We start from the raw sequence: 26,325 nt of genomic DNA, 5'->3' as shown, positions 1-26,325 counted from the left end.
GGCTCTGGAAATCTGAACACATAGACTAGGCTTTCTCTCCCAGTGCACCAGCATGGAATGTTGCACTGTTGAATGAGCTAGATGAAATGTTAAACCATCAGCTGTCTGTAAAAGATACCATGGATTATTTTAACGATGGAACAGTGGCTCAGCAGGTAGACCTGCTGCCTCAGCTCCAGCGATCTGGGTTCTGTCTGAGTGGAGTTTACATATTCTCGCTTTGACTGTCTGGGTTTCCTCTGGGTGCTCTGGTTTCCTCCCACATTCCAAAGACGTGAGTGTTGGTAGGCGAATTGGCCACTGTAAATTGTCCCTAGTGTGTCGATGAGTGACAGAATCTGGCAGAAGTTGATGGGAATGTGGGGAGAATAGGATACAGGGAAAATTAGTGGGGAGGTGGGCCAACGTAAACTTAACAGGATGATATGACCTTTTGTGTCACAAGGAAGTAGGGTTAATGTGGAAATAAAATAGATAATGCTGGATATAACCAGCATGGCAGGTAGCCTCTTTATAGAAAGAAACAGACTTGAGGTCAGTTCATTGAGTTTACTCATGACCTGAAATGGTAACTGCATTTCTCACTCTACAACTGATGCCTCAGCTTCTGATTGCTTCCGACATCTCTCTTTATTTTCAATATGCATACTCTGTGGTATTTTTCTTTTGAATTATTCCAGGTGTTCTGAACAACTTTTTGCCCAACCAACATTTGTTTATTAGCACAGAACTGCATGCGTAATATGCATTCCATGCAATCCAAAGGTGACTACATGTCACAAAATCATGTCACTGGTTGGAAAGCACTTTGGGCTAGCATCAAAGTTAACATATAAATGCAAGACTTTTAAATCACAACAAGCAATTGATAATCCTGCGTTGCATTATGTGGATTTTTAAAGAGCCAATTTTTGAATTGAAAATAAATTAATCAAATAGTCTTATCTTCAAGGTACATAACAGTGACAAATCACCATTTCTTCTTTCTGAGATATCTCTGTTTTTATTCATATAAGCATGGATATGTGTATAGTAACACCAGTGCAGATTTCACAGTTAGTAGTGAATTGTGATTTACTATTAGGGTTTTCCTATACTCTGGCTGAGGAAGGATGAAAAGTATTATGTGTACTCTGGGTGTCAAACTTTAGGAAAGATGTGAAGACTTTGGAGAGGGTGCAGAAGGGATTTACTGAAGCAATTTCAGCAGTTTACTAAAGTCCCTTTAGATATATGGTTGACTGAGTAACAGGGGTTGTTCCTTAGAGAAGAGGAGGTTGCGAGGAGATCTAAAAGAGTATTTCAAATTATGAAAGGTACAGACAGAGCAGATGGAGGGAAATAATTCCAATGGCAGAGTCAGGAACTGGGGGACAACGATTGAAAGTGATTAGCGAAAGAAGCAAAGAGACATTATATTTACACGGTGGGTGGTTTGGGTCTGGAATGCACTGCCAGCGGGAGGTGTAGATTCCATTGCAGCATTCAGAAACATAATGGATATGTGTCTGAACAGAAAGAAGTTTCCAGGCTATGGGGTAAGTGCGGGGGAGTGGAACAAGCTGGATTGCTATGGTTACAGAGGGCCAGAATGGACTCAACCCGCCAAATGCCCTTCTTCCAATAAGCTACAACCATTCATGTGATTCTTTGTTTATTTTTCATATATTCTCTTATGGCATTGAAGGCCATTCAGCCCTTCAGCTCAATGTTGTGTCTCAGAGCAATCTCATCAGTCTCATTCCCCCCTTTATTACTCTGTAACTCTTCTCCCACATATGCCCATCAACTCCCACATGATTTTCCTGCAAACTCACCCATATTGGGGGCAATTTACAGGAGCCAATTAACTCACCAACCAGCATGACTTTGTGATGTGGGAGGAAACAAGGGCACCTGGGGGAAACCCATGCGGTCACGGGGAAAATGCTCAAGTCCACAGAGACATCACCGGAGGTCAGGCTGCTGGAGCTGTGAGGCTGTAGCACTAAATGCTGCACCAATGTGCCAAAACTATACTTCGTCAAACTATCAAGAATTTGGACCAGTAAAAAGTTACTTCAGATTTTAGGGAACTAAGACTCAACCATGGTAATGGAGTGAGTTCCAAGAAGTGGAATAGTCTTCAGAGGAGTGACTGAATTGAGTGCACTTTTTATACTTCTGACCTTCTAGACTTCACTAGGACCTGACGTATAGCTTCTACTATAATCCTATTGTCATTAACGCTCTGTAATGAATGCGTGGAAAATAAAGATGCTGCTCCCTCTGCATAGTACATGATTTAACAATGATGACTGTTCCCTGTGCCATAATACTTAGAATTATTGAAGAATGCCATTATGATAACACTTGTTTAAAGAAAAAATGTCACCTTTATTATTTTGTGATCTGTTCAATGGCATGTAACTCGCACCACTGTGTACCAACTAGAAAGACACACTGTGTCTACCTGTATCTGGACTTTGTTGAGAAACTTTAGTCTGAGGTGGTTCTTCCAGTTACGGGCTCCTGAGCCTTGTCTGAAGGTGTTGCGAGAGCTTTCCTGTGACAATCAGAAGTCAGTGGCCGTCGCAAAAGTCTCCAAAACGCTTGAATGAGCTTTGATGCCAATTAACCCACATCACACCTATGAAGGCTCGTTGAAAGAGTAAACCGACTAGTCTCACCCCCGCTCTAGTCCCCTAGTCCTGACATTTCTTTTTAAAGTCCCATATGAAGATTGCTTCCATCACCTTTCCAAGTATTGAAATTCCAGTTTAGAGCAACTCTGTATAGAAAAGAAAGTCCTCATCTCCCTTCTGGCTCTTTTGCTAACATCTTAAATCTGCATGTCCACTTGCCAACCCTATTCCAGCAGAATGAGTGTCAGTGATATTATTTGGTATATTTAAAGCTTGTGGGATGAAATGATTAATCTGGGCTCTCTGGAGCCAGCACTAAGTAACTGTAAGTTGATGCTGTTGAATGCATTGGGAGTAACTTGCTATTTCTCATGTGAAGGTCCTTAAGTACATTAAGTACCAACTCCAGCGGGATCCAGTTGGAGAGTGAACGGGACTACTTACTGAGTGGAGGCTCATATTACCAGGCTGCATTCCCGAACAAGGAAAAGAGCTCACCGCAGAGAGCTGCGTCAGTGCCCTGTTTGTTGCACCAAAGGGGAAAGGTAGGGTCCCATTCTGCTTTCTGTGGAGTATTGAGCAGAATAAGCCACACCTGTCATGCCTTTTCATGTCCGTGTATCTCTAGAATTCCAGAAGATTGTGTAGGCGAGATCGTTGGAAGTATTTAAGGCAGAGGTAGATACATTTTTGAAATATCAGGGAATTGAGGGCTATGGGGAACTGGTACAGAAAAGGAGTTAAGGCCTGGGCAGAGCAGACATGATCATAATGAATTGTAGGGCAGGCTTGAGTGGCCTGGTGGCTGACTCCTGCCCCTATTTTCTTGTGTTCAGGTGGTTGCCAGGGCTGAGAGAAATGTTGTTCACCTGCCACTTGTTCGACTTTTCTGATCTTTGGCTCCTAGCACTGCTACTTTTGAATCCATGACTGAGACCCTAACACAATCTGGGAGAGGATGTCATAGTGCAAGTACTGTGTATTGACTTGATGGCTGTGAAGGGTTAAATGTTAATAAGTCCAGATCTGGAATATACCACCTGAAAGGAGATTCATTGCCAATTCTCAAAAGGGTATGTGATATTTAATTGAATTAATTGCAGGAATATAGGGAAAAAGCAGGGAGTGGGATTAGAGAAACAAAGGACTGCAGATGCTGGAATCTAGATGAAAAACACGATGATGCTGGAGGAACTCAGCAGGCCAGGCAGCATCCGTGGAGAAAAGCAGGCAGACAACGTTTCAGGTCAGGACCCTTCTTCTGGACCCTTCTTCTTCTGAAGGGTCCTGACCCGAAATGTTGACCCCCCTGCTTTTCTCCATGGATGCTGCCTGGCCTGCTAATTCTTTTGAAGAAACACACAAAAGGCGCTGGAGGAACAAGCAGCACCTATGGAGGGAAGTGGACAGTCTCAGGTCGAAACCCTTCATCTGGACTCTCATCAGTCCTGACGAAGGGTCTCGGCCCGAAATGTCAATTATCCATTTCCCTTGATCGATGCTGCCTGACTCGCTGAACTCCTCCAGAACACACCCTTTGTATGTTGCTCCAGATTGCCAGCATCTGCAGCTTCCTGTGTCTCAACTCTTTTGAAGAGATAGCACTGTTAGGATGGGATGAAAGGCCTCATTGTGTGCGAGATGACTTTATGATTCTGTTTCCTGTTCTCTCCATCAGCGATATTTGGGACCAGAGTTCATTCGGATGGCCGGGGACCCCGCGATGCCATTGGACCTGCCTGGCTCCATTGTGGTGAGGAATCTAGTAACCCGTGTGACCATTTAACTCTAATAAATTACGTTCATTGACATGAATGCAGCACAGTGAAGTAGCGGCTTGGTATCACATGTTGACACGAGCAATTCCCCCATCACAGCTCTGAATCCCACAGTCTGCAGAGCAGCTTGTGGCCCCATTTTGCAAGTCTCCTGCGGTCACCATTCACTGAGACCTTGGCATTGGGTAGACGTGGGTTGGAAAGTAAATGACCCACATAGCTGAGAAGATTGAAGAGGGCATTAATATTTGCGATTAATGCTAATATTCCTATCGTTCATGTCAATTTGCTGGAAAGAATATTAGGACATAGTCATACTTCCATTTCTTCGGAGTTTGAGATTGTTTTGGAAAACATTTTGATAGTTGGTTTATTATTGTCACATGTACTGAGAGACGGTGAAAAGCTTTTGTTTGCGTGCCATCCAGACAGATCATTCCTTACATATGTACATTGAGGTAGTACAGAAGGAAAACAAACAGAATGCAAAATATAGTTACAGAGAAAGTGCAGTGCAGGGAGACAAATAAAATGCAAAGGCCATGGCGAGGTAGATTGAGAGATCAAGAATCTTTATCGGATGAGGTCCTTTCAAGAGTCTTTTCATCCCAAGTATCTCTGAATGGGCTGTGACCATCTGATGAATGAAAAATGTGTGACATATTTTTGATTTGTGTGACTAATAGTGAGTTATCAGCCTGACTCACATCCCTTGTGATTCTCCAGTGACGTTGAGGAAAGAGATGTGAAACAGGATGGCCTATTGCCACCGTCAGGTTCATAGTCTCACAGGTACTTAAGATCTACCCACTCTTTTCCCACCTTTTGGGCACATCCCTCAGTGATGGTTTGCATGCTTTTGGGAGGTATCTCCTTGCCTCCCACATAGCAGGTCATTATGATACAGCCTCGGGATCTTAAAATATCATGAACTGCTGGTCATACCAGAACACACAGGCACTCACTATCTAACTGAGGGTCCTCACAGGGATGTATAGTTTAATACAAAAAAGGGAATATACATTAAACAACAAAGTTCTGCTTCGAGATATCCCTTTCTCTTTAATTTAACCCATTGCCTAGATAAACTCCTTATTGAAAATCTGTTAAAAACCATTGCAGAAAAGGTGCCTCAGTCCCATGTAAACATTAACATTGTGGGTTCTTTCAAAATGAGGCAGTTATGTTGCACTCCATAAAGTGACTTCTCCCCCACAGGTTCATTGGTAAGTTTGTTTCGTTTCAAGAGTGGGTCATTTTGCAGGCTTACTGCTCACATTCCATGGCGAGGGACCTCCCTTCTGGAGAAATGGATGTCTATTCTTCTGTGGGCATCCAATCTCAAGATTAAATAATCTAGAAATTCCTCCCTACTCAGTAATACTGAGCATGCTAAACTGTCATGTTAGACTCCAGAAATCTGCCTTTGAAACTCATTTCATTGAAGATAATAGAATGGATTTCATAGAAGTGTAGAAAATAAGTGCAGTGGTACATCACTCAGCCCTTAGAGCCTGCTCCGCCGTTCAATTTAACATGGATAAATGTGCAGTTATCCACTTTGTCGGAAAAACCGAGGATTCCCCACTGGATGTTGAAGGACCATTCTTGATGTAGGTCCAAAATTTTGGCCGGAGTTCAATATTTTCTTGTCTCTGGGGTGCAGTTTCATTTTTCCAATTAGCTGATAGCCTCAGTTATGAGCCAGAAGATGTGGGTTCAATCTCCCAGTCCATGACAAGCACCTAATCTAGGCTGCCACTTCAGTGCCTGGGACTGGAGTGCGTTACTGGTGATAACTTGAGATGAAACCTTGTCACGATGATAGACAAATTCTGGTAGATTATTCCCAACAATAGGCACTGCTGTAACGAGGAGCACATATTTCACCAGAAGGCTAATATGCAGTAATATAGTAAGTAATTTGGAAAGCCAACATAATGTTATTAGAACATAGAACAGTACAGCACAGAACAGGCCCTTCGGCCCACAATGTTGTGCCGACTGCTATTCCCTCCTACCTACAGAATGCCCATATCCCTCGATTTTCCTCTCATTCATGTGCCCATCCAAGCCCCTCTTAAAAGCCCCCAATGAATTTGCCTCCACCACCCTATCAGGCAACGCATTCCAGGCATCCACCACCCTCTCAGTAAAAAACGTACCCCTGACGTCTGTTCTGAACCTACCCCCTCTCACCTTAAATGCATGCCCTCTGGTATTGGATTGCTCAATAATGGGAAAAAGATATTGCTTGTCCACCCTATCTATGCTCCTCATAATTTTATACACTTTCAACAGATCACCCCTCAGCCTCCGCCGCTCCAGAGAAAAGAGCCCAAGTTTGTCCAGCCTCTCCTGATAGCACATGCCCTCTAATCCTCTAATCTAATTATTGTTTATTGCTAGGGGAAAGAATACAGGAGGAGGTTATGCTTCAGTGAAACTGGGCATCGGTGAGACCAGATATTAAATATTGTGTACAGCATTGGCTTCTTGTTTCAGAAAGGATGTTAATGTGTTAAAAGCAGTTCAGAGAAGGTTTACTCGACTGGAAGTGATGGGTTGTCTCATATCAGAAAAGGTTGGACAGGCTTGACTTGTTTCCACTGGAGCTTAGAAGCAAACGAGGGAATGACTGGAATATACAAGATCCTAAGGGGATTTGACAGGGTAGATGTGAAGGGAATGTTTCCCCTTGTAGGGGAATCTAGAACTAAGGGGTCACTGTTTCAAACTGAAGACTTGTGCATTTAAGAAAAAGGAGGTGACTTTTTTTTCTCTCAGAGTGAGTCTTTGGAACACCTTTTCTCAAAAAGCAGTGGAAGCAGAATTTTTGAATATTATTAAGGCAAAGGTAAATGGTAATTGAAGTGAAAGTGGGTAAAGGGTTACTGGGGTGGACGAGAATACAGAGTTGAGGTTACAATCAGCTCAGCCATGATCCTACTAAATAGCACAACAGACCTGAGGGGCCAAATGGCCTTCTCCTGTTCCTAGTAATTATGCTTGTATGTTTTCTGTACATATTTAAGATAAACATGCTTAAAATTAATGGTGAAACTGGAAAATTCTTTCTCCACACATGATAATCTGAATCTGTAGCGATGATTTAAATACCACTGGCTAGACTGTAGTATGTTCTAGTTTAAGACCTGATTTATCTCCCAAGTCATTTTACACACAATGGACTTTAAAATTAGGGTCATGTAAATGAGGTGTCCAATATGATCCTGCTTTCTTGTCACTTGGTGGATAAAGTTAAAATTGGGTTTTGTAAATCTCCTCTGAATCTGGATTGCTAACTTGGTTTATGAAGAAATGGAGTAATTTTTTAAACGAACACTAAAGATTTCAAGCAGTATGGTTTGGCTCACACTTGACAAGCTAAATGTTCTGTGATTCACTGCACTCTGCCTTGTGGTGACTGGATGTGATCAAGTAATAGAGCTTCTTCTTTGCAGAGCAAGAAAGGGAAGGTGCATTTGTCTCAGCGAGAGCTTACTGTTATCATGCCAAATGGACAATGTTTACAAGTCAAATGTGATGTGAAGTCAAGGAGCAGTGACGTATTTGACATGGTTGTTGCTTATACCAACCTTGTGGAGCATTTCTACTTTGGCCTTGCTTACTTGAAAGGTAAGTTTTTCAAAGCTGTCTTTGCATCATTTTTTTAGTTGGTTCTGAAGCATTGCTGTTGTTTAAATGGACAATTCATCTGCTATTGTTTGATTTAACAATCTTTGTAAATCATATTTTCCAAAGTTCTGGAGTTAAGCTGGAAACTTGGAGGTTGAATCCTTTGCAGAGAATAAAAGTTGAAAGCTTAATTTTGGTGGTGGGTCCAGAAAACATCCCCCTGTCTGAACCCAGCTGTTCTCTGACCCAGCCTAAATCCTGGGCATTCTTGTGGATTCCTACCAAATTTGCAGTTGAGTGCATTCCAATGGATTCAAAACACTCTCCACAGCCCCTTCCTCTACCAGCACCCATCCCCAAGCTGTCCTTGATCTCTGCAGGTTTGGAAGAGGTTCAATAGAATAAAGGAAATTGCCCAGAAATTGGGCTATCATGCGGTAGTTTTTATGTAAAACTAATGATTTGAGGAAGAGGGCATGGACAAAACTGGAGGTGTGGACCAAGCCCAACCAAGTACAGACACAATGGATTAAATGACCTCCTTCATCGCTGTAGGATCTTACAATTCAACAATATTTTTCTTTTAAGTCTGATGATGCATTGGTGGAACTAATGTGCATTCAGAATTCAGTATTCATTGACCTACTAGACACTGAGGACTGGGACTGACAACAGTCAATATTAGTGATGCCGCTGCAACCCACAGGCACACGTAGTCATAGCTAAAGTAGACAGCCAGTATCTTTTTCCCAGGGTTGAAATGTCTAATACTAGAGGGCATGCATTTAAGGTGAGAGGGGGTAAATTCAAAGGAGATGTGTGGAACCGGTTATTTGCACAGAGAGTGGTGGGTGCCTGTAATGCGCTGCCAGGGATGGTAGTGGAGACAGATATGATAGAGGTGTTTAAGGGGCTCTTAGATAGGCCCATTATTATGCAGGGAATGGAGGGATATGGACCATATGCAGACAGAAGGGATTAAGTGTCATTAGTTTAATTAGTTCGGCATAATATCATGGGCCAAAGGGCCTGTTCCTGTGCTGTACTGTTCTATGTTCTACGTACAATCTAATGAGCTCTGATTTAGTTTATACGTCAAAACATATATCAGATAAATCGCAGAGAAGGGCAATTTAGTCTGGATTTTGACAGTGTATTCATGTAATCATGAGGGAGCTGTACTCTTTTTTTAATTATTTCTTCAATTAACAGCAAGATAAAAACATCTGTTTTGTAAATGCCATGTGGCTGAAATTGTGGACTTTTGCAGTATGATCAAATGATTCAATTTGTAAAAGTAAATGAAGGTTTAATATCCAGCTCTCATCCTCACAGGATAGACAGCGTGACGAGTGGCAGGAGGTGGAACAATAGGCAAGTGGAACTATCACCCCCTCCTCCCAAGTTAACATCGTGGGGATAAATTAAGTGAACGTCTTTACTCTTCCTGGTGAACAGCTGTTACCCGTGATCATATTAAAAGTTAAAATGTCTTGGCAGAGACCTTCCTCAGCCAGGCTTTTTGTAGCACTTCTTAACAACATTCTAAAGCTTGGCAGTTTTTCTGAAGCTTGGCATGATTCCAGTCGGAAAATTAAATTTCATGGGTGGCAGGGGACGTCTGGGGAAAGCAAGATTGCACAGATGGACCGCCATCCTCTCCAGATGGCATCATGGAAACCTGCCTTCGATTATTTTGTCCTAATTAGAAGTGTGGGTGTAGGGTCAGTCAGGAATGTTTGGAACTGGGCTGAAAATGATGAAGGTCCAAAGGTAATGGAAGTCATTCAGTGGGGTTTATTTATACACGTGCATGCACACACACACACACGCAGACATACAGTATAAACATGTACACATATACACATGCATATGTGCACAAGCACACAGATACATGCTCAGACAGACGCGGATACATGCTTGAACTCATGGGCACATGCTAACAAGCGCGCGCACACACAGGCACATGCAAACAAACGTAAGCGCACACACACACACAAATGTGTTACCAGCACAGAGCAAAGTGTAAGTGCAATATGAGAATCGCCGGGAGACATCGCACCTCTGCCCTTTTTGTTCATATTCTGACCCTTCAGTGCTCTGATCTTCTAACTTGATCTGCTCTAAGTGTAACTGCTTGAAATTCCATGACCTTTTATGATGGTTTCCCAATTTCTGGTGGATTTATCTATACAACATTGGCACAACAGAGCAAAGCCTTTGGGACATGGAACCTTGTCATTTGATTTTAAGGCATCTCATTCTCCTGAAGTTAATAACTTTAAAATGTAGTGACAGAAATCTTGACCCAATAACCATTTTGAGTATGCAAGATCCAACAGAGCACATTGAGGCAAATGATTTGTTTTTTGTTAGCTTGGGTCAAGTGTGGATTCTTTCAAGATTATCTTTGGATGGTGCTCTAGTTTCTTTAATGCTAATCAGTATTCCCCCACCCCCTCCCTGACACCACTGAAACAAAGCCAGGACCTTAGGTGAACCCCTCATTCAAATAACAACAGCACCTGCAACTGGACAGCAGTGTCTGGATTGTAGTTTTAGATTGTGTGCTCAAGATATAAACCAAGAATCTTTAAGCTGAGAGGAAATAAATGAAGTCAAAGGAGTCAGGCCAACACAAAACTGATTGGAGAACATTTGCTGGGCCACAGATGGAGTACTGTGTGCAGTTCTGGTCACCAAACTATAGGAAGAATGTGATTGCACTGGAGAGGGTGCAGAGGAGGTTCGTCGGGATGTTGCCAGGGATGGAGCATTTCACTTATGAGGAGAGATTGGAGAGACTGGGTTTGTTATCTTCATTTGCTCAGTCTGTCTGATCTCCCTTTAACTGGTAAGCTTATGAACCTCTCCCTCTCTTATTCTATCTACTAGTTTTATGTATATCTTAAACATCTGAAATAATTATCGTATTTGAGGATTATAATGGGAGTCTGCAATCTGGATTTTACTAAAGCCTCCTAATTACAGATAATACAGTTCTCTTATTCTCAGTCGCTTGGTTCTAATCTGTGAGACCTTGTCCTGTTTGTGTTACAGAGAAGGAATTTTTCTTTCTTGACCCTTTTATCAAGCTACACAAGGTAGCACCAAATGGTTGGAAGGATCAACCCAGGAGAAAAACAGCAATTGTCAACTTTATATTATTCCTAAGGATCAAGTACTTTGTCGAGAACTTCAGTATAATTCAGTGAGTAATGAGCAAACATTCAATCACTAACAGTCGGGTCTCTGCACGTCTGCCTCACGGTCATTCATTGATTGCAAACATTGGCCCAGACACTAACATTCACTATCAACGTAGTCCTTTTGCCATCTTGTGCAAGGAGAATAAAAGTTAGGGGGATTTTACAAAATTGTATCGCTGTTGATTTCTGTGTTCCCCGCTGTTCCGTCGTTCCTACAGGGGGGCACGGTAGTGCAGGTGGTAAAGCTGCTGCCTCACAGCTCCAGCGATCAGGTTCAATCCTGACCTCGGGTGCCACCTGTGAGGAGTTTGCACGTTCTCCCTGTGACTGCCTTGGTTTTCCCTAGATGCTCTGGTTTCCTCCCACATCCCAAAGACATACTGAGAGGTTAATTGACCACTGTAAATTGTCCCTAGTTTGACGGTGAGTTTAGAATCTGGGGAAAACTGATGGGAATGTAGGGAGAACAAATTACAAGGGAGTCATGGAATGATACAACACAGAAACAGGCCCTGCGCCCCACCAAATCCTTGCCAACCGTCAGGCACCCATTTTCACTAATCCTACATTAATCCCATTTTATTGCTGCTACATACTCATCAACTATGCGCCCCACCCCCCAATAATCTACCACTCAACTACGCACTAGGGGCAATTAACAGTGGCCGATTAGCCTTCTAACCTGTACATTTTTGGGATGTGGGAGGAAACTGGAGCACCTGGAGGAACCCCACGTAGTCACAGGGAATGCGTGCAAATTCCACACAGACAACACCCAGCAGCATTAAACCCAGGTCACTGGAGCTGTGAGGCAGTGGCTCTACCAGCTGTATTACTGTGCTGCCTTCAAAGTGGTGGAATGGGATTGCTTCGTAAAATGACATAGACTCACATGGGCCGAAATGGCTCCTCCTACATGATATGGAAAAGTGAAAGATGGAAATTCCAATGGGAGGCGAGATTCCGAGGGGAAAGAATCTGTGGTGGGAAGTGAGGTGGTAAAATTGATCCTCTGCAGTTGGTTTTAAGAAGCAGCAAGGAGATTAAATGGTGTAAAAAGTTCAGTCCGAATACTTGGAGCTGATCAATAAACCCGGGGACACTGCAGCAACTCAGCCAGCTGCGTTTGATGACACTTCTGAGTAGATGCTGTCAGCTGAAGTTCATCCAGTCAGTCCATGGGAGAGCAGGGACCACTGGCAATACCATTAAATTATTCAATTGGAATTCAAAGGTTTTGAAGCTTAAGTAGGCAAAGACTCTACCCATCTGTTTCCTATCCAAAATTAGTGAAATCACTCACATATGTTTGCAGTGGGTATTAAATACTGATCTAAATCCATGGAAGAGAGAATGATGTGGAGTTAGGTTAGTTTTTATGCTGATTCCATACAAACAGTGTTGATTCACACCCATCCATGTAAGGGCAGAGATGGCTTAACTAATGGTGATAAAGAAATAGAGGGATGTGCTATAGGGAAGATGGGCAGATCATAGCTGCTCCTCCAACCACAAGCTGTGCTGGAAGGGCATCAACCCAATAGTCCTAGAGCTGTCTCACCTCCCTTCACCTGTTGGGTTCCCCGAACCTTGAAGAATGTGACCCGCTGGCATTAAAAGTAGAATTTTGGTTCATTTGAAGGCACATTCAATTATTTAAATGATGGAGCCAGCTCCGGAGAACAAGGCCTACCTCTGTCAAAACCAAGTATGTTCTCGGTGATAATAAGAATACAAGAAATAGAAGCTAGAAATAGGCCATTCAGTCCCTTGTTCCTGCTACGCCATTCAGAAGATCATGGCTGATCTGATCTTCACCTCCTCCACTTTTCTGCCTGATCCCCATAACCACTGATTCCCTTCTAACCCAAAAATCTGCCCTTCTCCCCCTTGAGTGTATACTTTGACTCTGTTCTCTGCGGTAGAGGATTCCAAAGACTGGGAGAAGAATTTCTCCTCATCTCAGTCTAAAGGAACTGAACTCTTATCTTGACACTTCACACTCTAACTCTAAATGGTCCCACCATTGGAAACATCCTCGCAACATCTACCCTGTCATCCCCTCAGAACCTCATAAGATCGATACAATCAATGTTATAAACATCAGAGAGCGTAGACCCAATCTACTCAACGATGCATCCATTTTCTCTGCATCAATGCATTCTCTGTCTCTGTGGTCTATTTCCAACTAAAGCCTTGATAAGCTCCTTGAAACTTCATCTGGGCAGTCACATAATTTAAGATTAGATTGTGGTCCCACTGAGTCTTCATGTTGGAGTCCATGATGATAAAGCCTGGCTGCTCCTGCCTAAGGTGCTGAGCTGCAGCAGTCTAGTGCTCATTATGGGATCATTAGATGACCATTCAGCATTTCCACACTCTCCCGTACTATTTTCATTGTGGTAAAACATCGGTCAACTCTCAATTCTCAGTGGAGCCGTAATAGCTCAGTTGGGAGAGCGTTAGACTGAAGATCTAAAGGTCCCTGGTTCAATCCTGGGTTTCGGCAGTTTTTTATTTGCAGGCACGGTAGTGTAGCGTTTAGCGTAATGCTATTACTGAGCCAGCGACCCGGGTTCAATTCCGGCCGCTGTCTGTAAGGAGTTTGTACGTTCTCCCCGTGTCTGCATGGGTTTCCTCCGGGTGCTCCGGTTTCCTCCCGCATTCCAAAGGTTAGGAAGTTGTGGGCATACTATATTGGCGCCGGAAGCATGGCGACACTTGCGGGCTGCCCCCCCCAGAACACTCTATGCAAAGATGCATTTCACTGTGTGTTTCGATGTACTAATAAAAAAATCTTTCTGTGTGTATGCTTTACCCACTGCACATCTCAAGGGTCACAGCTCTTTTTATTAAATAACAGAGAATGCTGATGGCCTTCTGGCCCAGTCTCAGTATTACTTAAATGAAATGTGAATACTAGCCAAGGGAAGATCGATTAGAAATAGTACCAGTTCCAAAGGAATCTGGGAATAACAAGAGTGAGTGTCCAGAATCCCAAGATCCATAATTCAGTCTGTTTCACCATTGCCAAAGGGGGAACTACTTCCTGGCTGCTAAGTGATCTTCCAGGTTCAATTGAGTCTATACTTGTCCTGCTTCTTATTCATTTTCACATTAAGATCTTTGGTTGCTGTGTCCATACAGAGTGTGGTGGGATAGCCCAAGGAAGCCTTGCATTGGATAAGGCACACTGCCACAATCTAAAATGGGTTTGTAATCTCACCCACCCTTTCTCATGGTAGCTGGCAGTGTTATTAAACAGATGGGAAGCACATAAGAGTTGGGGAAAAAACAGGCTGAAGTAGAATAAATTACATTTATATGGAACCTCACACATCCTCAGCTAGCTACAGTTATTCTGCTTGTCTGGCCTACCCCAGATGAATTACAGTCTAAGCATTTGCAAAAGCAGTTGTCTTTGACTCCTGTGGCCTACCCTCGTGACCCAGCTCAATCCCTTTGTGAGCACCTGTTATAGGCTGCACTAGTCCTGGCATTCTGCTCCACCCTGGGCTGACTCTTTGATATCTTCTTGAACAGTGGAACGGCCAAATTGTGTTCCACTTCCTGCAGCCATCGCCATGGCGACCCACTGGCTGTTGAAGCACACAGTCACACTTTCATTGTGCCCACATTTGGTTTCTCCCCTCATCTTGCAGCCCAACAATTTCTCGAATTTAGCATGGACTCACTCAGCCCCCTCCCATTTCTGTAAAATTCACTTATATGCCAAACTTTTGGTCACCCTTTACTATATCTCCCTATTTTGTTCACTTATCTTTAAGTGTAATTGCAAAAATGCAGATTATCTCAGCACTATCCCAATGGATTTTTGTGGGAGCTTGCTGTGCACAGCTTGGCTGCTGCACCTCCTGCATGACAACAATGGACAGACTTCAGAAGTACTGCAACGGGTGTTAAGCTCTCTGTTTCGTCCTCAGGTCATGAATGGCACTACATATAAATCCTTTCCCTTGTAGCTCTGTGCAGGGCCTGGGATGTACGTTGAAGACCCTTGCAAAATGCAAACGATTCTTGCGTGAAAAGTAGTCACAAGCCCAACTCAGCAGCAAAATCAATCAGCAGTCACATTTTTAGTGATAGTGAAGGGATAGATTTTGGTCAGATTATTAGGAGAATTCTGCTGCTCTTTTTAACATGGAGCTATGGGTTCTTTTACAGCCTCCTAAACAGGGTCAATATCTGAACTGGAAGATAATTGAGAGCAACATTCCTATTCAGGCACAGCACAGCTTTCTGCCTGGCTGTGTGTCACAATGGTTTTTTTTACCTTACTGACTGTGAAGCCCAGACAGATGAGATTGCTCTGTTCAGTTGATTATAATAAAAGGCACTCTGATGGAATGCTAGAGTTTCAAAAGTAGCCTTTGAATTCAAAGAGCTTCAGAAACCACTTGTGAGCAAGCTCAGGATAATAGGAGCTGCTGAGAATCCTGGGGTCACACGATTGATCTAGAAATGAGTTCATATCGTGGGCTAGAATCCTCGGGGTTGCACTACTGATCTGCAGATGACTTCAAATCCTGGCCTAGAATCTGGGGCACTCCATTGATCTGGGGTCATGGGTTTGATCCCTCTGTGGAAACTTGGAAAAGTCAAATTCAGTCATTAAATGAGTCTGGAATTAAGGAAATAATTGTGAGCATGAAACTACCGGTTTGTGATCGGTGAACCGGAGAGATTTTAACACAGAGGCACAAGAGTTCAGATGCTGGGATCTGGCGCAACACACAAAAAGCTGGAGTAACTCAGCAGGTCAGGCAGCATCTGTGGAGGGGAATGGACAGTCGATGTTTTGGGTCGAGACCCTTCAGTTGGGGTTGCATTTTTGATCCAGAGAGGAGTTCAGTCCTGGGCTAGACAAAGAGTCTCGACCCGAAACGTCGACTGTCCGTTTCCCTCCATAGATGCTGCCTGACCTGCTGAGTTTCTTTAGAAAGATTTCAATATCATTCAGGGAAGGAAGTCTACTATCCTTACCTCACTTGGCCTGTGTTTGAGTCCAAGTCCAATGTGGTTGACTTTTCACTGATCAACTAATCAGTCAGGTCAAGAACAACTAGCAATAATGCTGGTCATGCCAGAAGTATCTAAGTCCTATCATGAATAGTTTAAGAAAGAAGTTAAACTCTCAAAGGCCAGAAAGGAAGCAAGACCTTCCTCAAAGGAAGGAACAAGCTTCCAATCAGAAACAAGAACAGGAAATACTGGAAACATCAACTGGTCAGGCAGCATCTGTGGAAAGAGAAACACAGTTAACATTAACTCTGTTTCTCTTTCCACAGATGCTGCTTGACGGGCTAAATATTTCCAGTATTTCCTCCATTTAGTTCCCGACTGGAAGCAAGTGGGATGGTGTGGATGCTGGAGCAGCTGAGGATGGTTCTGATTTTGCTGTTGTCTTGTACTGGGCGCTCTCTCCAGGGAGCCTGCTCCTAAATCAAGAACGCTTGGGGCATGATGGGCATTTAAAAAAATCACACAAATTATATTTCAATATATTGAATTGTTAATTTTAGACAGCTGAAGTACCGTGTGTTCACAGATCATAGTGAAATTGGTAAAATCAGCTGGGATTCCTGTTTGAGAACACTGTCCAGTGAAGCATACAGGGGAGTTCTCGTGTGTGGAACGTGGTTGGGGTGATCTCAAAGGTGACTCAAGCCAGATAAATCATTTGTATAGAATGAACATTGTTACACTCTAACGAGTTGGTTTGAAGCTGTAAGTGTAACACACAGGGTGCATGGGTTTCCTCCGGGTGCTCCAGTTTCCTCCCACATTCCAAAGACATACGGGTTAGGAGTTGTGGGCATGCTATGTTGGTGCCAGAAGTGTGGCGACTCTTGCGGGCTGCCTCCAGGACACTCTATGCAAAAAAAAAGAAGCATTTCGCTGTGTGTTTCAATGTACATGTGACTAATTAAGATATCTTAAATAGAGATATCTAAATACAGCTTATAGGCTATGTGTGTGGAATTAGTTTCCTCGATCTGCATCGACACTTGGAAAGCACCTGCATCTGTTTTGGACAATTGGAATTTGAGCTAACAAGGAGAGATGTCTTTCACAGCCTCAGGGTGTTTTTGCTCTGGATTGACATGCTTCCTTTTGTAGTTGTTGGCACCGGGGGTGGAGAACGTGGATGGGCCTGGGTGGTCACTACCGCCACATTGGAAACTCATCAGCCAATCTCTACTCTGCAAGGTCCCATAAATAGTAATTTAATGATAGAAAAATATATAATTAACTAGAAATTATACAAAAATAGATAATTAACTGGAAATTTTAATGATATTGATTGAGGGATAAATATTCACTGGGATATCTCGAAGATCCCTGCATTTTCTTGAAAGAGTGACATGTATCTTTCTTTGAGGGCATATCAATGAAAAGAGGCACCTCTTGCAGCACCCCCTGAGATAGCAGCCTGGATTTTGTCTTCAGTCCTTGATACTGAGGTTGAATCTCAGAAACTGAGATGTGTGACCACCTGAACCAAGGCTGGCATCTAGCTAGGTGTTCACAGCAGGAATTTCTCATTCATAAACTTGACTGTTATAATGTAACTCAAGGTGTTAATATCTATTTGCTCTCTAGGCACAGGCTGACCAGACATCAGTATTATCTGCAACTGAGGAAAGACATTCTGGAAGAGCGTTTGTACTGCGGCGATGAGACAGCCCTGTTGTTGGGCTCGCTGGCTCTCCAAGCAGAGTTTGGAGAGTACATTCCAGAGGTGAGTAGGTGGCAAGCAACAAAACAGTGTTAATCATCTTTAACCAGTGCGCAACATGTTGTGACCTCCTGAACTCAACCCATGTTGGTGCAGCTACCCACAAAATTGTCAGAAAGCCCATCTGGTTCATCAGTGTCCTTCCGGGGAGAAAATCTGCCATCCTTACCTGGTCTGACTATATGTGACTCCAGGCCCACCAACGTGATTGATTCTGAATGGCCAAGCAAACCATTCAGTTCAAGGGCAATAAAGGGATGGAATAAATGCCGGTCTTGCCAGTGATGCCCTGATCTTGAGATATGAACAAAGAAAAGGCACTTGGACAGGTACATGGACAGGAAAGGTTTAGAGGGTTACTGTATGGGCCAAACGCAGGCAAATGGGACTAGCTTGGATGGGTGTCTTGGTCGGCATGGACCAGTTGGGCTGAAGGGCCTGTTTCTCTGCTGTATGACTATGACTGGTATCTTATTGATGCTCATTTTGGCTGCTCTTTGTTCTGCCCTGATTAATGATATTCCCCCGACTTTGTTTTTTCTACAGGTTGATAAAAGGAAAGGGTACTGTCCAGAAACAGCGCCACACTCAGTACTGCCTATAAATATTGGCCAGGTGGTATGCAGGTCATCCCCAGGTTACGGCAGGATTCCATTCCTGTGAACTGTTTGTAATTCCAACAGTTCGCAAATTGGAAATGCGGCTGCAATCTGAGTTCCCACACGGCCGAAGATGCCTGCAGCCTCACAGCAGCCGGCGAGTCCGTTGCTCTGGTCTCCCAAACGCTCATCCATACGCACAGGCTGTACAAAAAGTCAGGCGTTCGTAACCTGGGGAGGACCTGTGCAGAGTAATGGAGCTTCCACCACCATTCATGAAAGGGAGCAGGATCTTTTTGGATGTATTGAGTACTGTCCACAGGACACAGTGCAGCAATTCATCTAAGCTTAGAGTCCTGGAGTTGGAAAGCACAGAAATGAGCCCTTCAGTCCAGTATGTCCATGGTGACCCTTTTGCCCACCTACACTAATCCCATTTGCCTGCATTGGGACCATATCCTTCTATGCTTTCCAATTCAAGTGTCTGTCTAAATGCCTCTTAGATCTTCTTCAACAAGCTCTCCCAAAACCCTGACCTCTGCCACCCAGAAGGACAGAACAGTAGGTGTGGTGGAAGGGCACCGTCCCAGGTCTCCCTGCCCAGGTCGTGCGGGAACTCAACTTGATCGCCTCTTCATTGTCGGTGGGTCCAAATCCATCCCTAGGGACATTGTGGGAAACCCACTGTCTCTCTGTGGCCAGTCCAGAGGACCCACCAGCATCTTCTCAAGGGCAAGTGTGAACTTAAGCAATGCATATAACAGATGGAAAACTCTTACACTCCTCCCCATGAGCTTGGGGATTGTAACAGACACAGAACAATGAGATCTCAGCACAGTTCCACAATGACTCACATGCTTCTTTAACCCAAGGAGGTCAGCCAGTGCTTATTTGGTCTTGCATATAAATTTCCTTGTGGTGCATGAGGGTCTCCGAAAGAGTGACACCCTTCTTTCTTGCCATCCTAGTGTCACTCCCAGAGAACTGTTGACTCACTGAAGCATGAAGTTACAACTCATGGCATTATTCCACCCCTTCCCAGCTACTCTACTTTCAAACAATAACAGCTGTAAAGCTTTCAAGATGAAAGTCCGAGCAAACCTTGAATGTCCAACCTGATGTCTCCTGGCTCAGTTTAATACAGTTATTCCTAATTGTATTCCACACAGAAACTATTGGAGCATTCAGGACAAATCAATTATCATATAACTTTACCATCTGTTCCTCGAATGGTTTGGATTAATCAGTGCTTTCGGCTGTGGTATGGTTTCTTAATGCTGTTCAGTAGGATTTTGTTCAAGTTTCCATACTGGAGTGGATTCATCTGAGATTCATTGCTTATACACCACATTGCACAAGCTGGTCTTGCAGAATTCCTGACCATAGGTATACTTCATGTCTTATAAAATATCCCATGGTCCATAGTCTGTGATTAAATTGGGGTAAAGTCTACTGACAGGTCCACGTTATGCTTGGGCTTGGGCTTGGCACTTAGTACCAGCAGCTAGTTTGGCCACAGGATGTATCACAACCCATTCTCGTGTATTGCATACTCTCCAACCCAGGAAACTGGGTAATGATAAGCAGATGAGCAAACTATAAAGGGGTCCTGGGTCTCTACAATTCTGTGGCAGTAGAAGGTGGGCATAGGATTTGTTGGGACTCGAGGCTGAGCCAACTTTTAGAAAGAATTGAGGTTTGGAATTAGAGATGGCTGCTAGAGACTCCAACAGGTGGTGGTGGCCTCTTGGTCTTCCATTGTAGCTCTGTGGGAATCTCCAAGAAATGGCATAACTAGTCCTCAGTGTTTTTGTTCAAGTGGTGTTCAGGGATGTACTGTCTGAGCTAATAATAGTAACTGTGTTCTATTCAAAAAGGTGCATGGCAAGAACTATTACCGAGTAGAGCACTACGTTCCTCCAAGTGTGTTGGAAAAGATGGCTTTGACTTGTGTAAAAGAGGAACTACCACGGCTTCACTCCACTTACTTTGACCTGTCTGAAGAAGAGGCTGAGATGGAGTATCTGAAGGTACAATGCACATATAACTGGAAGATATTGTTGACAATTAAGTTTAAGGTCATATGTTACCTTGCTTATTTAAAGAGAAGCTCAAACCATCTAAAATGATCCCATAATACTAAGGGACTGAGCAACATATTGAGTAACAAACAATCTGCTGGAGGAAGTCGGTCAGGGAGAAAGGAATTGTTGATGTTTCGGGTCGAAACCCTGCATCAGGACTGAGAGTGGAGATGGCCAATACAAAGAAGAGAGGGGTGTGGTTAGACAGGAGCCCAAGGTGATTGATGGACTGTGTAGGGGCGAAAGATGACGGGCAGGTGGTGCCAGATAGGGGAGGGGGGTGGAAGTTGGGAGACAGTGACAGGTGGATGATAGATGGAGAACAAAAATGAAGAGAGGTGGGAGGAGGGGAGGGTGAAGGTGGAGACGGCTGCTGGAGGGAGAGAAGCAGGAACACAAAGGGTTACCAGAGCTAGACTCTGATAAGTAAAGGAGGTTATAATGGGAAAATCACCTCTTGTGTCTCGAAGCAGCATAATGGGGACATGCGTGCAGTTACTACTCACAGTTGAGTTCCAGCCTTCTAGAGATGTTAGTCCTTTGAAATACCAGCACATGCTGCCACCACAATGTATTAAGACCAGAGTATTCAGTGCCTTGGCTGAGAATGGTCCATCCATAACCAGCAGCAGGAACTAGATTATCAGGCAATTCATTGCTGATTGCAGACTTGTCCTCTGCCCAAATTATCTCCTGCATTCTTCAATGCGATGATTGTGACTGCACTCAGTTAATAGGGATTGTGTGAGGTTCCATGGACCACACTGAGGATGTGAAGGCATGTTGGAATGGAAGGCTAATTGTCAATGGGTTTACAACACACTGCAGGTCACTCAGCAGCTCCCAGAGTACGGCGTCCTCTTCCACCGAGTGGCACGGGAGAAGAAAGTTGCGGGAGAAGACATAGTGCTGGGGATCTGTGCCAAAGGGATCATTGTTTATGAAGTGAAGAACAACACGAGAATTGCCAGCTTACGGTTCCAGTGGCGGGAAATGGAGCGTATCACCTTCAGTGTAGGTCGTGTCTCTTACTCAGGATCTTATCTCAAACGTTAACTTCCACACTTTCCATAAAACCATAAGGGATAGGAGCAGAATTAGGCTGTTCGGCCCATCGAGTCTGCTCCGCTATTTGATCATGGCTGATTTATTTTTCCCTCTCAACCCCATTCTCCTGCCTTCTCCCTGTAACTTTTGACGCCCTTACTAATCAAGAACCTATCAACCTCTGCTTTAAATATATCCAATGACTTGGCCTCCACAGCCGTCTGTGGCAATGAATTCCACAGATTCACCCCCCTCTAGCTAAAGAAATTCCTCCTCATCTCTGTTCTAGAGGGACATCCTTTTATTCAGAGGCTGTGCCCTCTGGTCCTAAACTCTCCCACTGTTGGAAACTTGGCCACAAAGCCCTCAATTCTGTCATCCAGATCATTAACATATAACGTGAAAAGTAGCAGACCCAAGACCAACCCCTGTGGAACACCACTAGTGACCGGCAGCGAACCAGAAAAGGCCCCCCTTATTCCCACTCTTTGCCTTCTGCCAGTCAGCCAATCTTCTATCCATACTAGTACCTTTCCTGTAATACCATGGGCTTCTATCTTGTTTAGCAGCCTCATGTGCGGCGCCTTGTTAAAGGCCTTCTGAAAATCCAAGTAAACAACATCCATTGACTCTCATTTGTCCACCCTGCTTGTTACTTCCTCAAGGAATTCCAACAGATTTGTCAGGCAAGATCTCTCCTTAAGGAAACGATACTGACTTTGGCCTATTTTATCATGAGCTTCCAACTACGCAAAACCTCAGCCTTAATAATGAACTCTAAAATCTTCCCAGCCACTGAAGTCAGCCTAACTGGCCTATAATTTCCTGTCTTTTGCCTCCCTCCCTTCTTAAGGAGTGGAGTGATTTTCCACTCCTCTGGAACTATTCATCACTCTAGTGATTCTTGAAAGATCACTACTAATGCCTCCAAAATCTCTTCAGCTACCTCCTTTCCAAACCCTGGGGTGTAGTCCATCTGGTCCAGGTGACGTAGCCACCTTCAGACCTTTCAGCTTCAAAAGCACCTTCTCCTTCGTAATAGCGACTTCACTCACTTCTTCTTCCTGTCCTAGAGATGCTGCGTCACACTAGGACGGTGATGACAAGCAGCAATGCTGGCCAATTCTATTAACCCCTCTGTAATCCAGGGATAGTCGGGATGAGGAATGTGGCCTCATTTTCCAAATAGCCATATTACAACACCTAGTGCTTGAAATATGAGTTCAACAATTTCTGATGAGCTCCTCCAGCTGCTGCTGTTTTCCAACATCCACAATGATCTCTGATAATGAGTCTCAGAACTGAAACGTTAACTCTCTCTCTCCCTCTGTGTCTCTCTCTCTGTCTCTGTCTCTCTGTCTCGCTCTCTCTCTGTCTCTCTCTCTCTCTGTCTCTCTCTCTGTCTCTGTCTCTCTCTGTGTCTCTCTCTCTGTTTCTGTCTCTCTCTCTCTCTGTCTCTCTCACTCTCTATCTCTCTGTGTGTGTCTCTGTCTCTCTCTCTCTCTGTCTCTCTCTCTCTATCACTCTCTCTCTGTCTGTCTCTGTCTCTGTCTCTCTCTCTCTCTCTTTCTCTCTCTGCAGACCTGTTCAATGTTTCCAGCATGTTGTTTTATTTTAGGTTTCCAGCATCTGCAGTGTTTTTGATTTCATTCCATAGTGTTTTTCTTCTGCAGTTTAAGGTAATGGCCCAGAATTTCCTGGGGGGGCAAGAAGCACCCACACTTTCGTTCCCCACCTCCCCTCTGCCCCACCCACCAGGAACCTACTTACCTGAAATCATAGAAATACAGAAGACTATGACTCAGGAGGCTAATCAGTTTAATGAGTCCACGTCGTTTGAACAGGAGCTGCTGTCTAATCCCACCTCCTCTACCATCCTCTTGGCACTGGTCCAGACCGGTGTCTGGGTGAACACATTTTTCTCATCTCCCCTATAATCCTTCTACCACCTACTTTCTCTATAACTGTAACACTTTCTTCTGCATTCTGGTATTGCTTTTCCTTGTACCACCTCAGTGCACAGTTGTAATGAAATCTTCTCTATGAATGGCATGCATAACAAAGTTCACTGTACCTCGGTACATGTGACAGTAATAAACCAAATTATCAATTTACCAGATCAATGCCCCTTGTGTTTGATTGCTCTGCTTAGGGAAATGAGTCCATTCTGTTTACTTTCTCTGGGCCCCTCGTAAGTTGTACACCTCAGTTAAGTCTCCCCTCAACTTCCTCTGTTTCAAAGAAATCAGCCCAGCCTATCCAATCTTTCTTCGGAGCTGTTATTTTCCAGTGTGACAACATCCTTGTAAGTCTCCTCTGCTCCTCTCAGAGCAATCACATCTTTCCTGTAATGTGGTGACCAGAACTGCACACAGTGCTCCAGTTGTGGCCTAACTAGTGTTGTATACATTCCTAACATAACCTGCCTGCTCTTATTTTCTTCGCCTTGGCTGTCAAAAGAAAGCTTCCCAATGCCTTTTTTTTAACTGATTTACCAGTGCTGTTCAGGATTTATGGACGTGTGTTCCAAAGTCCCTTTTCTCCTCCACATCACACAGCAGTCTTCCATTTATTATGCATTCCCTTGCCACGTTGGAGTTGCCAAGGTACATTGCCTCTGCATTAAACTCCAATTGCCACTTTGCTGCCCCACAGACTGGACAATCTACATCAGAAATCAAAAGAACTGCAGATGCTGGAAATCTGAAATAAAAATAGAAAATGCTGGAAACACTCATCAGGTCAGGCAGCATTTGTGGAAAGAGAGACAGATTAGGTCCAGGACCCTTCGTCAGAAGCATATCCCCTGAAGCCAAATGTTTCCCCCTTCCTATCAATCACAAACTTCTTTATCGTGCCCCTTACATTTCAGTCTAGATTGTTAATACATACAACAAGAAGTGAGGGACCCAGGACTGGATGATGTGGAGTCCAAGTAGTAACAGCCTTCCAATCACAAAAACAATCTTCAGCCATTATCCTTTGCCACCTATTTCTGAACCAGTTTTAAGTCCAAATTTCCCCTCTTTCTTGGATCGCATGAGCTTTTATTGTTTTGACCAGACTGTCACATGGAACCTTGTAAAGAGCCATATTAAAATCCACATAGATTGCATCAAGCGCACTGTCCTTATCGACCCTCCTTGTTACCTTTTCAAAATAATTAATCAAGCGGGTCAGACAAGAGTTGCCCTTTACAAATGCACGTTGACCTTCTCTTATTAATCTGCACCATTCAAAATGCAGGTACCTGTCGCTTAGCAAGTCCTGGTCTTCTATTGGGTCCATGTGAATCCAGAACTTAATGACCTCTAAGTGGCTGAATGCCAGCAGTTCTCTTTGGAAACGGTGGCCACTACCAGTATAATTCAGCCAACAATAATTTAGAAGCAGTGTTGAATTTCAAAATTTATTAAAATAAAATAAAACCCTCAAAAGAGCTTAAACTCTTTTGACTATTTACTGGGAAAAGAGCTTTCTTCAGAATTCCCTTTTGGATTTATTACTGCCTATGTTTATTTCTGACCTCTAGTTTTGATTTTCCTCAGTGGAAACATTTCCTCCTTATTTTTCTCATTGAACTCTTACAACAATCAACTCACCTCTTAACCTTCTGTATAGAAAGGAGCCCCAGACTCTGGAGCCCCTCCTGGTGTGTTTGAGTGGGTTAATTTCAGAACCAAAGATGTTGTACTGTGGGGTTTAGTTCAAGTAGATTAGTTGTCAAATAAACTAGCTGAATGGTGTTGAGTTAAAGAGGTCAAAGAGTAAATTACACGAAAAAATATTACTTTTTCTAGTTATATTACATAAACATATAAATATCTTGTAGAGAATATATTGTGTGGATGTGCATGTGTGTGTGATGTGTGAGTGGTGTGCATGCCTACATATATGTGTATATACACACGCATGTGTTTGTGTGTGTATGTGTGTGTCTGATTGAATGGGTAACTGCAGTGGTCTTGACGTGGTTAATAGGTCCTGTCTTCCAACAAGTGTGGTTCAAATGGATTGTTAGGTGAAGGTGAAGAGATTGCCCTATACAGAGGTAAAAAAGTGCCATTTTTTTGCCTCTACCATCCTTTCTGCATCTACCATACCCACAACAGTGAGTGCTAGCCTCACCAAGGCTCTGTTGTAAAGGAGAGGAGACTTGCCTCATACCAGTGTGAGCTTCAGACCACCTTAACCCTTTCAGTAAAAATGTTTCCTTGTCTCCCTTCTAATTCTTCTACCACCTACTTTTTTGCAAAGGAGGACTTTTGGCCCATTGGATTCATGTCAGCTCCCAGCACAGCTATCGTATCATCCTTCTCCCCCTCCACTTATTCCCCTGCAACTTATTCTATATTACATGCCCATAAACTCTTCTTTCCCCTTAACTACACAGATGGTAGCTTTACAGTAGCCATTTAACCTACCAAGCCGTCTTTGGGATGTGGGAGGAAACAGACACCCGGGGGAAACCCACACAGTCACAGGGGAATGTTCAAACTCCACACAGGCAGCACTGGAGGTCAGGACTGAACCTGGGTTTCCTATCCGACAAGGCAGAAAACAAGCAGCTTTTCCATTGTGCAGC

General features: G+C 43.7%; 1 protein-coding gene and 1 non-coding gene across 2 annotated transcripts in view; both read left to right on the top strand.

Annotated features, from left to right (window-relative positions):
* The window catches only part of LOC127584570 (tyrosine-protein phosphatase non-receptor type 13-like), a 307,142-nt gene that overhangs the window by 112,900 nt on the left and 167,917 nt on the right, over positions 1-26,325 (top strand). Inside the window, exons 9-15 of the mRNA XM_052041344.1 lie at positions 3,004-3,169; positions 4,303-4,377; positions 7,867-8,041; positions 11,102-11,252; positions 17,875-18,013; positions 20,487-20,639; positions 21,522-21,707. Coding sequence (XP_051897304.1) covers positions 3,004-3,169; positions 4,303-4,377; positions 7,867-8,041; positions 11,102-11,252; positions 17,875-18,013; positions 20,487-20,639; positions 21,522-21,707 — 1,045 coding nt within the window. The remainder of the gene's footprint in view (positions 1-3,003; positions 3,170-4,302; positions 4,378-7,866; positions 8,042-11,101; positions 11,253-17,874; positions 18,014-20,486; positions 20,640-21,521; positions 21,708-26,325) is intronic.
* Positions 13,687-13,759, top strand: trnaf-gaa (transfer RNA phenylalanine (anticodon GAA)). The gene has a single exon. It is a non-coding gene; the product is annotated as a tRNA-Phe (tRNA).

This window comes from Pristis pectinata, chromosome 30, assembly GCF_009764475.1.
Source record: "Pristis pectinata isolate sPriPec2 chromosome 30, sPriPec2.1.pri, whole genome shotgun sequence".
In the NCBI taxonomy this organism is placed as follows: Eukaryota; Metazoa; Chordata; class Chondrichthyes; order Rhinopristiformes; family Pristidae; genus Pristis; species Pristis pectinata.
The sequence above is the reverse complement of the archived record's forward strand: the minus strand, read 5'-3'. Positions and strand labels throughout refer to the sequence as shown.